Genomic DNA, 13,464 nt, shown 5'->3' with positions numbered 1-13,464 from the left:
AACGTAGAATCGCATTTCGACCTTAAGTTTTGTATTGGAATTTTTAGTTAGGCCTTTAAAAAAATTTGGCGGCCAAATCCTGAATTTTGCAGTGCAAATTTTGGAATTTGGCCGCCAAATTTTTTTAAAGGCCTAACTAAAAATTCCAATACAAAACTTAAGGTCGAAATGCGATTCTACGTTGATTCTGAAAATTTCATGTAAAAATGTTGAAACCCTATTGAGTTCTATTGTTTTGAGCGAAATCAGTTTTGCAAATATTGCGAACTGAGATATGGGCAATTTTGTTCATTTTTTGCGATTATTTGAACACAGAATCCACAGTTATGTAGATACTGAGCTGATAATCATAGATAATGTGTAGCATAGGCTTACCTTCCAATTATATAAAGTTGGTTTCATTCAAAAATAATGATATTTGACCAATTTATGGGCCAAAATCGATCAAATTTGGTGCGTATGCCCAAATATGGTCATATGGTTTTTAGCTCATAACTTAGTTATTTTTTGTCCAATCTTAATGAAAATTCATATACGAGTTCAGGGGACCACTAGCTACCACTAGCGGTTGGGGTCCGGGACCCCCTCAAAAGTTTGGTCACTGGTCCTAGTTTGTTGGTCAACTGCTCGAAACCAAGTTTCACAAAAAAATCAGGGTGAACCCCCCCCCCCCCCCCCCCTTAAAGCCAGATGATTTCATCCCCGACTAATTAAAATGGTTTGTGAATTCGATGTCCTAATGTGATGAAACGAATACGATTATGAAGTGTGTTTCAAAAATACGTATTGATTTTTACAGCCATGATTTAGTAACATGGCCAATTATGCAAGTGTACAATAAACATGAAAATCCCACAAAGCGTCTGTCCCTGCAAATATTTCACGAGAATAAGATTGAAGACTGCTGCTTATTGACAAGTCCTTTGCCAAAATCTATTTCAATACCACAACGAATCCGCCCGTATTCGATAGTCATTGATCTCGGAATCAAACAGGTGTGGGTTGTTGTATTGGAATCAAATCTTGTGATCAACCAAATTAAATGGGCCCAGCCTTCGAGACGTTGAATAGTAAAACTGTTTCAGTTGTAACTCAGGATACAAAATGCAAGTTTAATTTGATTGGAACAGTGTCATCAATAACTGAACGGAAACAGCATTTTTATTTTAAAGTTTACACTTTTTATCTCTGCCCTGGTGTTTAAACAGCTGCTATCTTGTTACTGTTACTTTACAGTTACTTAGTTACTTGGTTACTCTACTGTTAGTAAGTTACGTTACTGTACTGATTTGCGATACAACGGGATAATTAGGATTCTTGAAGGACAGACTGTTATATTATTTCAAGGATCTGGTACAGGAAGCTGCTTTTAGCAGACTGCATGATTGCTTTTGCCAACAATGCCACCACATCAATAATTCAATGTTTTCTATATAAATGGGCACACGCCACACACCATTAGTTTAGCATGGGGGGGTACCAATGGCATAAATGGCATAATGGAGAATTGGCCAATAAAAATTTCCATTTATGCCATAAAACGTATGCCATTTATGCCATTTTTGATATAATACATTTCTATTTTCTTTATTTGTCATATGAATCTTTAACGATCATTCCAAGCGTTATAAAGCATGAAACATGTCTCTTATTCAAGTACTAATAATAATTTGCGAATTTAAAGTCAAATATGAAGACCTAAATTCATGGCATAAATGGAGAATTGGCCAATAAGAATTTCCATTTATGCCATAAAACGTATGCCATTTATGCCATTTTATGCCATTGGTACCCCCCCTTTAGCATATTAAGATTTGTCCCTCGCCTAATGCCCATACCAAAAAACTGGGCACTTATGGAAAAATGGGCACATTCCATTAGTTTACCACTCTCCTCTCGTCCTAAGATAGGCTTTGTTTTTTAACAATAGACCAATTTAAGTTTAACCAGCAGAGGCCGAATTGTCGTTCCCTTCAACAATTTATTGATTTCAACGCATTTTAGATTACTGTGTGAGAAAATATCTCATAAGACTCAACAGAAATATTCAGATGAGCCTATATTTATAGTTATAGTGAACGGAAATCTAGCGTCCGCCAAAACGAAACAACGGGCGCAATTCTTGTTTAAGATGTAAATTATCTTTTTTTATCAGGAAGCTGGTTCTCCTGTGTATAAGAGGAACCAGATCTTCTGTCAATACAGTTGACAAAAGTTGTGAAAGCGACTTTGAGTTTGCATGCTTTGTATCAAAGCTTAGTGAATTAGGAGTCCCAAGGACTCAATAAATTGATGTTAAAAATCTTATCGATATATGTTGTTGTAAATATTAATGGGCAATTCAGTAATGTGGCAAAGCACGGTTAAGGCACGGTTAAGGCACGGTTAAAGCAAGGTTAAGGCACGGTTAAGGCACAAGGGTTACATAAGGCACGGTTCTTAAGGCACGGTTAACGCACGGTTAACGCACGGTTAACGCACGGTTAACGCACGGTTAACGCACGGTTAACGCACGGTTAACGCACGGTTAAGGCACAAACTGCCTTAACCGTCCCTTAACTGTGCTTTAACCGTGCCTTAACCGTGCCTTAACAGTGCGTTAACCGTGCTTTGCCACATTACTGAATTGCCTATCAATGTTATATATTATTCTATTTGGTTTTCATTTCAACGCAGCGTCGCAGCGTGGACCTTATTCGGAACTCAAATAATGCCATTATGAGATTCCAAGAAGTAATCGATAGAAAATATGTACATACTAGCTATTTTGGGGTGCCAATCGTCCAAATTCTGATTTCTTTTGTCGCATTTACCAATCGGATTGTGTGTGTGTGTGTGTGTGTGTGTGTGTGTGTGTGTGTGTGTGTGTGTGTGTGTGTGTGTGTGTGTGTGTGTGTGTGTGTGTGTGTGTGTGTGTGTGTGTGTGTGTGTGTGTGTGTGTGTGTGTGTGTGTGTGTGTGTGTGTGTGTGTGTGTGTGTGTGTGTGTGTGTGTGTGTGTGTGTGTGTGTGTGTGTGTGTGTGTGTGTGTGTGTGTGTGTGTGTGTGTGTGTGTGTGTGTGTGTGTGTGTGTGTGTGTGTGTGTGTGTGTGTGTGTGTGTGTGTGTGTGTGTGTGTGTGTGTGTGTGTGTGTGTGTGTGTGTGTGTGTGTGTGTGTGTGTGTGTGTGTGTGTGTGTGTGTGTGTGTGTGTGTGTGTGTGTGTGTGTGTGTGTGTGTGTGTGTGTGTGTGTGTGTGTGTGTGTGTGTGTGTGTGTGTGTGTGTGTGTGTGTGTGTGTGTGTGTGTGTGTGTGTGTGTGTGTGTGTGTGTGTGTGTGTGTGTGTGTGTGTGTGTGTGTGTGTGTGTGTGTGTGTGTGTGTGTGTGTGTGTGTGTGTGTGTGTGTGTGTGTGTGTGTGTGTGTGTGTGTGTGTGTGTGTGTGTGTGTGTGTGTGTGTGTGTGTGTGTGTGTGTGTGTGTGTGTGTGTGTGTGTGTGTGTGTGTGTGTTGTTTTGAGACTCAAAGGAAACAACTCATGTAGCGCAAACCAACTGTCAACTGAATTCCATGTTTAAAATAGTTCACATACCCGTTACCCTTCCTGTCAGTATATTGGACAGTACGCTGATTCAACTGGTGCAACGATAATTGAAACTCAATTCTTTTAAGGATTCAGATCACAAATAGCTGCTGCTGTGAGGGCACGATCCTATTCCTTGGTAATCGATCGCATCGGTTCTCAGCGAAATTTTATGAATTCTAATTGATTTCATGGTTTGAGGTCACGCCTTTTCATAAGCTGATCGGGACTCTAATATTTCACTTCATTTCGGTCGACCTCAAATCTAGCTTAGTAAGGTCATTAAACGTTACTTATATTTCGAAAGTAGAATTCGTTTCCATGAACACGACCCGTTGCCGTTCATCAAGTTAAAATTTCTCATTCTTCTTTCTTTTGAGCTACATAAAAGAGTAATATTCGTTTTATTTGAGAAGGTTTAATCTTATATGACTACATAGACCAGACACGCTTCGGGTTAAGAAATAAGAATGGTGCTTAGACTTAGAATATGAATAATGTAACGCTGCAGTAGCTTTTCAGTAACTTTTTAAAAAAAGTAGTCAGCTAGATTACACTATAAGCAAGGTTCCTGATATTTAGTGCTGCACTAGAAGCTTTAACATTGGTTAACAGATCTGCGCAGTAACATGGTGACACGTTTGTTATATATACTTTAATTTTCACGTTTCTTGTTTCCACCCAGTAGATTAAGATTTCCAAATTATCATTTTGATTATAATCTACGATTTACTTGCGTATAATTAGTTGTTGGTACAAGTAACACTACGAATTCGGGCTTCGGAAAGTGGTAAGAAAGAATAGAAAATATTTTGTTTGGCTTTTTTAGGACGTATCTTGTTTATTCTTGCTTTCTTCTGTTCTGTAGATGTTATAGTTCATCTGCAACAATCTTGTCTCTTCGACGTGCCGCGCTCATTGCTTGCTTCGCTTCGATCTCGTGACGAGATCGTAGCGGAGCTGATACAAATTTTGGTTCTCCTTGTCGATTCTTATATTCTGGCCATTTAGTGCATAGGGAAAGGAATTAAGCTCATATTCCCTCCACTGAATAGATCATCAAAGTCTGCCCATGATGGTTCAAGCATTCTTAGCCGCTCCATGAAGCTTTTTAGCAATAGCAATGTCTTCAATTTTGTAGCAGATGTGGCGAAAGAATCACCGAACTTCGTAGTTTTACTATCGACAGCATACGCTGCCCGTCGATAGTAACCTCTTCCGGAGAAAAACTTCTTCATTTTAGCCCGGAAGCTCTTCTTCTGTCGGCCATGAGGCAGCAAGTTAAAAGCAGGCTGCGTTTCTTCACGTTGTTGGAAGGATCCCACCCAGTTGTTGGAATCCATCTCTTGTACCTCATCCTCAACACACCCTGGAAGGGCGAATAAACTCGCGTCTTCGGTGGAGAAGATGTCGTCGGTCGAACGGCCGAAATGGACGAGACTGCCTGTACCTTCGAGATGATGCAGGTACCCGGAGTTCTGGTTCAATCAGTATCGGCGTCGCCTCAGTCATCTCGTAGGCATTTACAGATCTTCGATTCAAAAGATTTGAAAATACCATTTTGAGGTCGTTTTTTTAAGAGGTTTTACTTAGTAACGTATTGAAATGGAAATAGAGAAATAGCTAATGTGCAAGTGGGACATGGAGAACTAATACGGGAGCAGGCTGTTGCCTTGTCAATTTCATCTTTATGAAGGAGTACTAGGGCGAGCTACTGCGCGGCAGATGATTTCACTAATTAATTATGTAGTAATAATCAATAAATTAAACGCAACAATACATAGATGTTAGCGAATGCGTTTACGAAGGTTTAATCTTGTACAGTGGGGTGACATATGTTTTCGTCACTTCTGATAATGACAATACAAACAGCGTTAAACTAACAATTTTCATTGAACCATAACTCCGCTTCCGGACCACCGATTTACAAAATTCAAAAATGGGTGTTTAGAGAAAATTCTGAACTTTTCTCGGACAGTAGAAATTAAGTTCATTCGTGCTTCAGAAGAGACTGGCAGGCCCATAAATAAGGGGTTTGATCACGATAATGATATTATTTATGAAGGAGCACATGTTTTAATAGCAAGCGACGAACTTTTGTCTACTTCAATATTACCATGAAGTTTAAAACGGAATATCTTTGTACTGCATCGTTCGATTTCGATAAAATTGATAAGGTAACAAGACCAAATGTTTCTCAGTTGATTAAAATAAATACTGTTAGAGTTGTTAATCTTCAGCCAGAGATAGCATAAGTTTACCATGCTAAGTTGGATATTGTGAACACTTCCCTATTCCTCAATTTTTAGTGGTGTCATAGATATTACATCGCCACAAAATTTACTACAGATACGCCAAAGGGTCTGGGCCTTGTACTAGACAAATTCTCCAGACTCGTGATTACACTCACTGCTAACAATATCACGTGACGTGCACGCAAACTCGCGCGCTAAAATGCGCGCATTCAGAAGTGACGAAAACATATGTCACCCCACTGTATTACTACATACACGAGACACGCTTCGGGTAAAGAGTGGTGCTTTGACTAAAAACAGGAACAATGTTGTACCATTGCAGCAGTGGTTTTCAAATCCTCCGGACATCTAAACTTTGACATACTTCTTTAAGTAGTTAGCTAAATTACACTATAAGCGAGGTTCTTGGCATTTATAAGTGCCACACTAATCCCTAGACGTTTGAACAATGATTAAAAGATCCGCACGGCGCACAGTTAAATGTTTTGTTAGTTTGTTATCTACCATAATTTTCACGTTTCTTAGTGCCCTCTTTTGTTTCCATCCAGAAGATTAAGATTTCCAAGTTATAATTTTGATTACAACCCTCGATTTATTTTCGTATAATTAGTTGTTAGTACAAGTAACACTACAAATTCTGGCCTCGGAAAGTGTAAGAAAGTATAGAATATTTTTTTTTTGGCTTTTTTTGGATGTATCTTTTTTTTGTGTGTTTTTTGGGATACAAATCCTTTTTTTTTCCTTTTTTAAAACCTGATATGATTTTGATAATAATACAAGTGAATGTGCCAGAGCAGTATTCTTGCTTTGCTTTGTCCTGTAGATGTTGTATTTCTGATTTCATCATTTTCGTCCGTTGACGTCGTCACTACTGGAATGCCAGTGTCGATCTTGTCTGCACCAATATTGCTGTATCAATCTTTATGTTCTTAATACTTTGAAGGACGTCGCCGCTTCGACGTGCCGCGCTCCTTGTCAGTTGTCGGTCCTTATATTCTGGCCGATTGTTGCATTGGGAAAGGAATTAAGGTCATATTCCCTCTACTAAATAAGTCATCAAAGACTGCCCATGATGGTTCAGGCATGGAGCTTTTTAGCAATGTCTTCAATTTCGTAGCAGATGTGGTGAACGAATCGCCAAACTTCGTAGTTTTACTATCGACAGCATAAGCTGCTCGTCGATAGTAACCTTTTCCAGAGAAAAGCGTCTTTACTTTAGCCCGGAAGCTCTTCTTCCGTCGGCCATGAGGCAGCAAGTTAAAAGCAGGCTGCGTTTCTTCACGTTGTTGGAAGGATCCCACCCAATTGTTGGAATCCGTCTCTTGGACCTGATCCTCAACACATCCTGGAAGGGCGAATAAACTCGCGTCTTCGGTGAGGAAGATGTTGTCGGTCGAACGGCCGAAATATATGATACTGTCTGTATCATTTGACCTTAATGATGATGCAGGCACTTGAAATTCCGGTTCAATCCTTATCTGTATCACCTCAGTCTCGTATAGAGAGCTTCTATTCATAAGGTTTGAAAAAACCATCTTGGGGTTGTTTCTTATTTTCTTTGAGAGGTTAACTTTAGAACGTAATAGATTTGTAATAGCAAAATAGCTAACGTGCACGTGCGATATAGCAAACTAGTACGGGACCAGGCTGTTGCCATGGCAATTTCATCTTTAAGAAGGTGTACTTTAATCAGAGTGCATGTGCTACTGCGCGGTAGATGATTTCACTGATTAATTTAATGAATAAATAAATTAAACCCAGCAGATGTGAGTGAATGCTGTGACTTTTCCGAATTTAAATCTGTTAAAAATGCATGGATGAGAGAGGCACAAGATAATATACATCTCTACGCCGAATAATAATAGTGAAAATAATTTTATATCTGAGTTTTCATCATGAGTATTCCATTCTTCGGGGCTCAAGTTGTGGCAAGTGATCGGACCAACTTCTGTATCATAAAATGTATTCAAATTAATTATACGTACGTACGTACGTGATCGTATATACGCGCGTGACTATTTGCGCGCAAACAATTACCACTGAAACCTTCGCGCCGTACGCATTTCGTGTTGTACGATTCTGATATTTTCGAAGGGTAGGTTTTCGAACAAAAAAAAGGCATAATACGAGTTTTTCTGGCACGGCTTTTAATTTCAAACGTTATCAGCGTATGAGACTCTTATCTCGTTACCCCCAATGCTCAAGAATCTAAATGGAGTGGTATGCCTACCTTCTCAAGAAACCGGTCAATTCCCTGAATCACTTCTGCTTTGCTGGAAGCTGAGTATGCTGCCTCATAAAACATCTGAAATAAGATATTATGCGATATTTATGCGCCGTGTGGAATATGTGATAGAGTATTCTAGATCCTAGTCACACTGATGTCGAGTACAGTTTTCTCGACTTTTGAATCGCGCACCAGTCTAAGATCCACAATGAAAACAAAATCAGAAGCAAACAGTATTAACGTTGATATTACACTCCAAGCTGTTTGTTGAGTACAAATTACAATTGTGGCAATACCAATACTCACTACACGAAACAGGATATAATATCCTTTAAAACCGTATAAGTGGCAGCAATAAAATAAAAGTGTGGCCACCCAGGCGGTAGCAAATGTTTTACCTCGTCAGAGAATAGTGTAGAAGCAGCCCGGCCAACTTCCACGTGGTCAATTTGGGAATGGTCCGGACAAAGCAGGAGAAATATAAACCGAGTAGGAATAGGAACTTCAGTCAGGTCTCCGAGCAAGATTGAGTGAGACAACCTGAGGATGAGGTGTTAGCTTTAAATCTTTATTCGTAAACTAAATAGGTTCACTGTGATGCACATAAGGACGCTTTCAGTTAACGTACAATTAACATTAAGATAGCATTCTTTAATACTTAGTGACAGGTGCTGATCAAGTTAATTCTAATTGATTAATTGATTCTATTCGATTAACGGAGTCCTTTATCTGTGAGTGTTTCAACTTGACCTGCTTTAGCATGGTTACTATGAATAATAATTGCGTTACACTAAAGTCTACCCCCACAGGTTAGCCGGGTGGTATATAATGCGTGTGGTAGTGCAACATTCCTGTCTCATTAACATTATTATCGGTAAAGCTAATCTGAGATATCAAGTAGCTGAGATTTGACCATTGGCTTGTATTATTAAATACAGATAGGCAGATAAGTGTGCTCCTCCCCAGACCACGGAGCTGCACTGTCTTAGTTTATGTTATTTAATGTTACTTAATGTTACTTAATGTTACTTAATGTTACTTAATGTTACTTAATAAAGTAACATAAAGTAACATACATTTTAATTTATGTTACTTTATACTTGATGAGAAACACATCAGTTATCAGTTACCTGATTGTAACGCAGATGTTAGCTTCCAAATATTCCAGTTTCCCGATCATCACATTGCTCGCTTCTGTGTCAGGCGGTAACTTCCGTAGAAAGTGTTGCTTCATCTGCGGAGGAGAACAATATGTTATGACAGGTGGATAACATAATATTATAATAGATTTGATGCAGATTCATTTACATCCAACTGCGAAATCCTGAATAAGAATCTAATAATAGAAAGTTGTTAAGTTATAACAGGTTTATGGGTACTAGTACAATAAAAATAGAAGCGTTCAGAAGCTCATCCTGAAAATGAGGCACTACAAAGTTATCGTGGCACGCTTATTTTCTCTTATACAACGCTTCTTCGCATTCTACAAAATATGCTGATTTTGTTCATTAACGTCACTGTCAGCATTGTAAAGTCTTAAAGTAACAAAAGTAGAAAAGTTAAGATGCACTGTAAGAGATTTACTGGAAACAATTTAGATCGCCCTTCGTGTTGGATTATTCCATGAAAATACAATTAGAAAATATGTCTGATAGAGATTGGAGAAGCAGATTATCGGTATGTATTACTGTGAATGTACCATTAATTATAACACACCATCTTTTCAATCCACTAACTCACTAATCAACGAGCAAGCCTGGCTCCCAAAGGTACATGTGAAATCGGTTAAATTAGAAACTACTGTCTTGTCACACCGATCATATGTACGAATATAACCACCCGTGTTTGTGTGTTTGGCAGACATGGACAATTAAACAGTACCGAAATGTCAAGGGAATGTTACTGGTTTAACCTTACTTAAGGGGAATCAAAAGAGATTATATCCTAGATGATAACCATTACCAAAAACGAATAAAAATAATTATTTGACCCATTACACCATTTAGATCAGATGACGTTAGAATTCATTGAACCAAGCCGATGATAATAAACATCAAACTTCATAATTGTATACATTGAGATTTTAATTGTTACTCTCGATATAATTCAGTTATTGCAGTTAGTTGGTCGAGTATTTTAAAATGATCTGTTCTTACAAACCGAACGTTAATATCAAACAGTTGTTATTTTTATCAGGTAATATTAATACAATTATTACGCCACGGTCTAGAGTATAGACGACAAAGTTATCAATTGCGAGCAATAAAATCAAACATCAAAGTGAATTTTGATTTTCTCTTAATAGTATTCGTTCGGAGGGACTGATCTATCAAATATGTCTTGTCAGTATGCAATACCAGCCCATCACGTCTAACAATTACCATGTGTTGAACGTTGGTGCACGATAATTGGCTTGTACAGATGATTGCAGATATTTACGACGAAGTACATGGCAACTTAAATGCCTGGTTGACAGAAGAATTACTAATCGTTTCCTTGATTTATATGTCCAAGAGATTGAATGTTGTACCATTTGCGATAACAGCCGCTCTATCACAGCAAGTATTTGCATTTTGCTGAGATTATCTGTTGTGAACTGTTCCTTTAATGGTACCGAAAGATTATTTCATTTTTATTATCTTTAATAATTATTCCCGAACGTTCTAGTGCTGCATTCGAATCAATTTTTGATGAGGTAACTAAATTTATTATTTAATAGGTGCTCATAATTCAAAGCTTATTATTATAGTCTGTCTGGTGTACATTTGTATGAGGTCGAGGCAGTAGTGGTCGGTCGTGGTGGTCTATCGTATTGTCTCGTCTGGATCTTAAACAAGGAGGATATCAAATATTTGGTCAAATCACAAAAATAGTCATACAGCAGTAGAACAGATATACCTGGCGGCGCCTGTCTCTCTCTCTCTCTCCAATTTTTAAGTAACAGTTAGTGACAACGATGCCTGAGGTCCTCAGGCAAGATCACATCAGAGGTTCTGTCCAAAAGTAATGATTGAACAATGACTGAGCCATTCAGAGGCACCTACCGGGCACCATTAAAATACTTGTATTGTTTACAGTCTCAAAACTAAGAATTCTCCGTTGAAATGGTGTCTCGTTTGTACACTTTACCATATTATTGTCTCGATTCGCGACATTAAACGAGACACCATTTCAACGGAGAGATCTTAGTTTTGAGACTGTAAACAATACAAGTATTTTAATGGTGCCCGGTAGGTGCCTCTGAGTGGCTCAGTCATTATTCCATCATTACTTTTGGAGAAAACCTCTGATGTGATCTTGCCTGAGGACCTCAGGCATCATTTTGTTTATAAACAGAAATACACTTATTTATCTATTGCGACATTAATTATACGTTTATTACCATTCATTCACTTGATCCATTATTTTCCATAGAGTAAGTACTAAGTAGTAACTTTCGTTTTTTCGGAGGTTGATATTCTATTTGTGAAAATAGCTAATAGCTGAAATTGTTTGTATAAGGAAGTTACCAGATCAGGTTGTGTAAGATTATTGCGAGGAATGTATCATTTCTAAGAGGCAACTACGTTCTACCTGAACTACCCACAGTAATTTAACCATAGTTTGATGTTTTCATGCCTCCGCGGTTTCGTATTGTTCTCACCACACTTCCAATCAGTTTGAACTACAGTGCAATTGTTTTATTTTACTCTTTGAAATTTAAATAGCCGACTGTAAAGTCAGGTCGGTTCGGTGATATTTATCTTGACTCATTTGACCAAAGTATTGAGTTCATCTCTCTACCTCAGTTAGTTTCCGGCATCATACTTGTTTTAGATTTCATTTGTTTTAATTTAATTTGTATTTATTTCTTGAACAGTGTCTCTCTCAAGGATGTTAAATAACACCACCACATCATTCCTGGATGATCGGTGTCATGGTATTGCAGATCAGAAAACCTTCCTCATCACCATGAACGAAACCATCCCAGAGTTGGATATAGCACTTGGGACTACCTCACTTCCTTTGGGTGTCTTTGGAGTTCTGTCTAATTTGTACATCATGTACGTACTTGGAACCGCAAGTAAACCCATGGTAAGCAAACCTTACTTATCAATATATTATAATATACTAATTATCTATCTTACGTAATATGTATTATGGATTTCAAATTTTTCATCGCCAATAATTTATTGAATTTGTTAGAATATTCTTTAAACACGGAGAAATATATTTAGCCAGGATGTTACCACTAACGTGATAATATTTGTATCACGCATACTTACTCCTAACTTCTGAGCATCACCCCTGATTATTATCATAGTCCTTGTCATTTGTTACTAAAAGCACTATTAACGAAAAGGAGCCCAATGCCTAGATGAACTCTAATTCTTGTTTAAAAAAGAAGAACCAATGCTTACTAACACAATTAGGGTCAAGCGAATCCGAGATTCGCTGTCGTAAGTTTGATTCACGATATCAGTAACTTCTTTCTTGGAAAAAGCGAAATTAAACAAGCCGTAAGTTGTGGCAGCATCTTGTAGCAACCTTGTAGAAACCTTATAGCAACCTCTTATAGCTGTAGCAACCGCTTACAGTTGTAGCAACCGCTTACAGTTGTAGCAACCTCTTATAGTTGTAGCAACCTCTTAATCTCCTATCTGAAACCTTTTTATTTGGCTGTGTTTTATCTTTTTTTCCTACTGAGTGTCTCAATCTAGAATTACATAATATCTGTAACTTCCTATGTGATATCATATTTCTGAAGAAAAGTCTGGGCTAACCGCACATATCACACTATATCACACACACTATACACATATTATCACGAACATTATATACTCGGTCGAACGTGTTAAAGTAATTCTTTCCGCCACATGGAATGTGCGACGAATGCAGAAGTGTAGTTCATAGCCTTATCACATTTCACATTCGTCCGAAGAGTCTTAAAATTCGTGCGAGAAATAGGCCAGTTACTCAATTTATAGTTCGTGGCACACACCCTGGCTCCATAATATGAATGACTTGTTTTAATTCTAAATGAAAAGCTCAAATACCTTAATACGTTAACCGAATAAAAATCACCTTCTCCTCCAAATTCATAGTTAGTTCATCCTGCTAACTGCATGCTGTTTCCTTCCATATAATTCCTTCCCAGAGCGGAGAATAAAATTAAACTTGGGAAGGAGCCCAAATAGTTTCTGCAGCAAATCAGACAGTTTTACCGACAAAATATCACCTTCACTCATATATTTCTAGTTGCTAGTGTTACATATTACATAATGGTTGGTATTAAGATTTACCAGAAAGTCTGACGGGTAAAGTTTCAGAACCAGACGAGTTCGCTGTTTATGAGCATGGCTCTCACTGATTTCATGGGTGGGATTTGCAACGTTTATCTTAGCATAATGATGTTCAACGACTATACTTCTGAAAATTTGTTCGTAA

At 38.0% G+C, this 13,464-nt stretch overlaps 1 protein-coding gene across 7 annotated transcripts in view; it reads right to left on the bottom strand.

Moving 5' to 3' along the window:
* The window catches only part of LOC134819558 (electroneutral sodium bicarbonate exchanger 1-like), a 33,180-nt gene that overhangs the window by 6,082 nt on the left and 13,634 nt on the right, over nucleotides 1–13,464 (bottom strand). For all 7 annotated transcript variants that reach the window (XM_063829556.1, XM_063829557.1, XM_063829554.1 and 4 more), the window contains 3 exons: nucleotides 9,168–9,271; nucleotides 8,436–8,577; nucleotides 8,041–8,115 (listed from right to left, as the gene is read on the bottom strand). In XM_063829556.1, the coding sequence (XP_063685626.1) occupies nucleotides 8,041–8,115; nucleotides 8,436–8,577; nucleotides 9,168–9,271 (321 nt within the window). The remainder of the gene's footprint in view (nucleotides 1–8,040; nucleotides 8,116–8,435; nucleotides 8,578–9,167; nucleotides 9,272–13,464) is intronic.

The sequence above is a fragment of the Bolinopsis microptera genome, chromosome 8 (assembly GCF_026151205.1).
Source record: "Bolinopsis microptera isolate Bmic1 chromosome 8, MBARI_Bmic_1.0, whole genome shotgun sequence".
NCBI classification, from domain to species: domain Eukaryota; kingdom Metazoa; phylum Ctenophora; class Tentaculata; order Lobata; family Bolinopsidae; genus Bolinopsis; species Bolinopsis microptera.
This window is presented reverse-complemented; position numbering and strand designations above follow the sequence as displayed.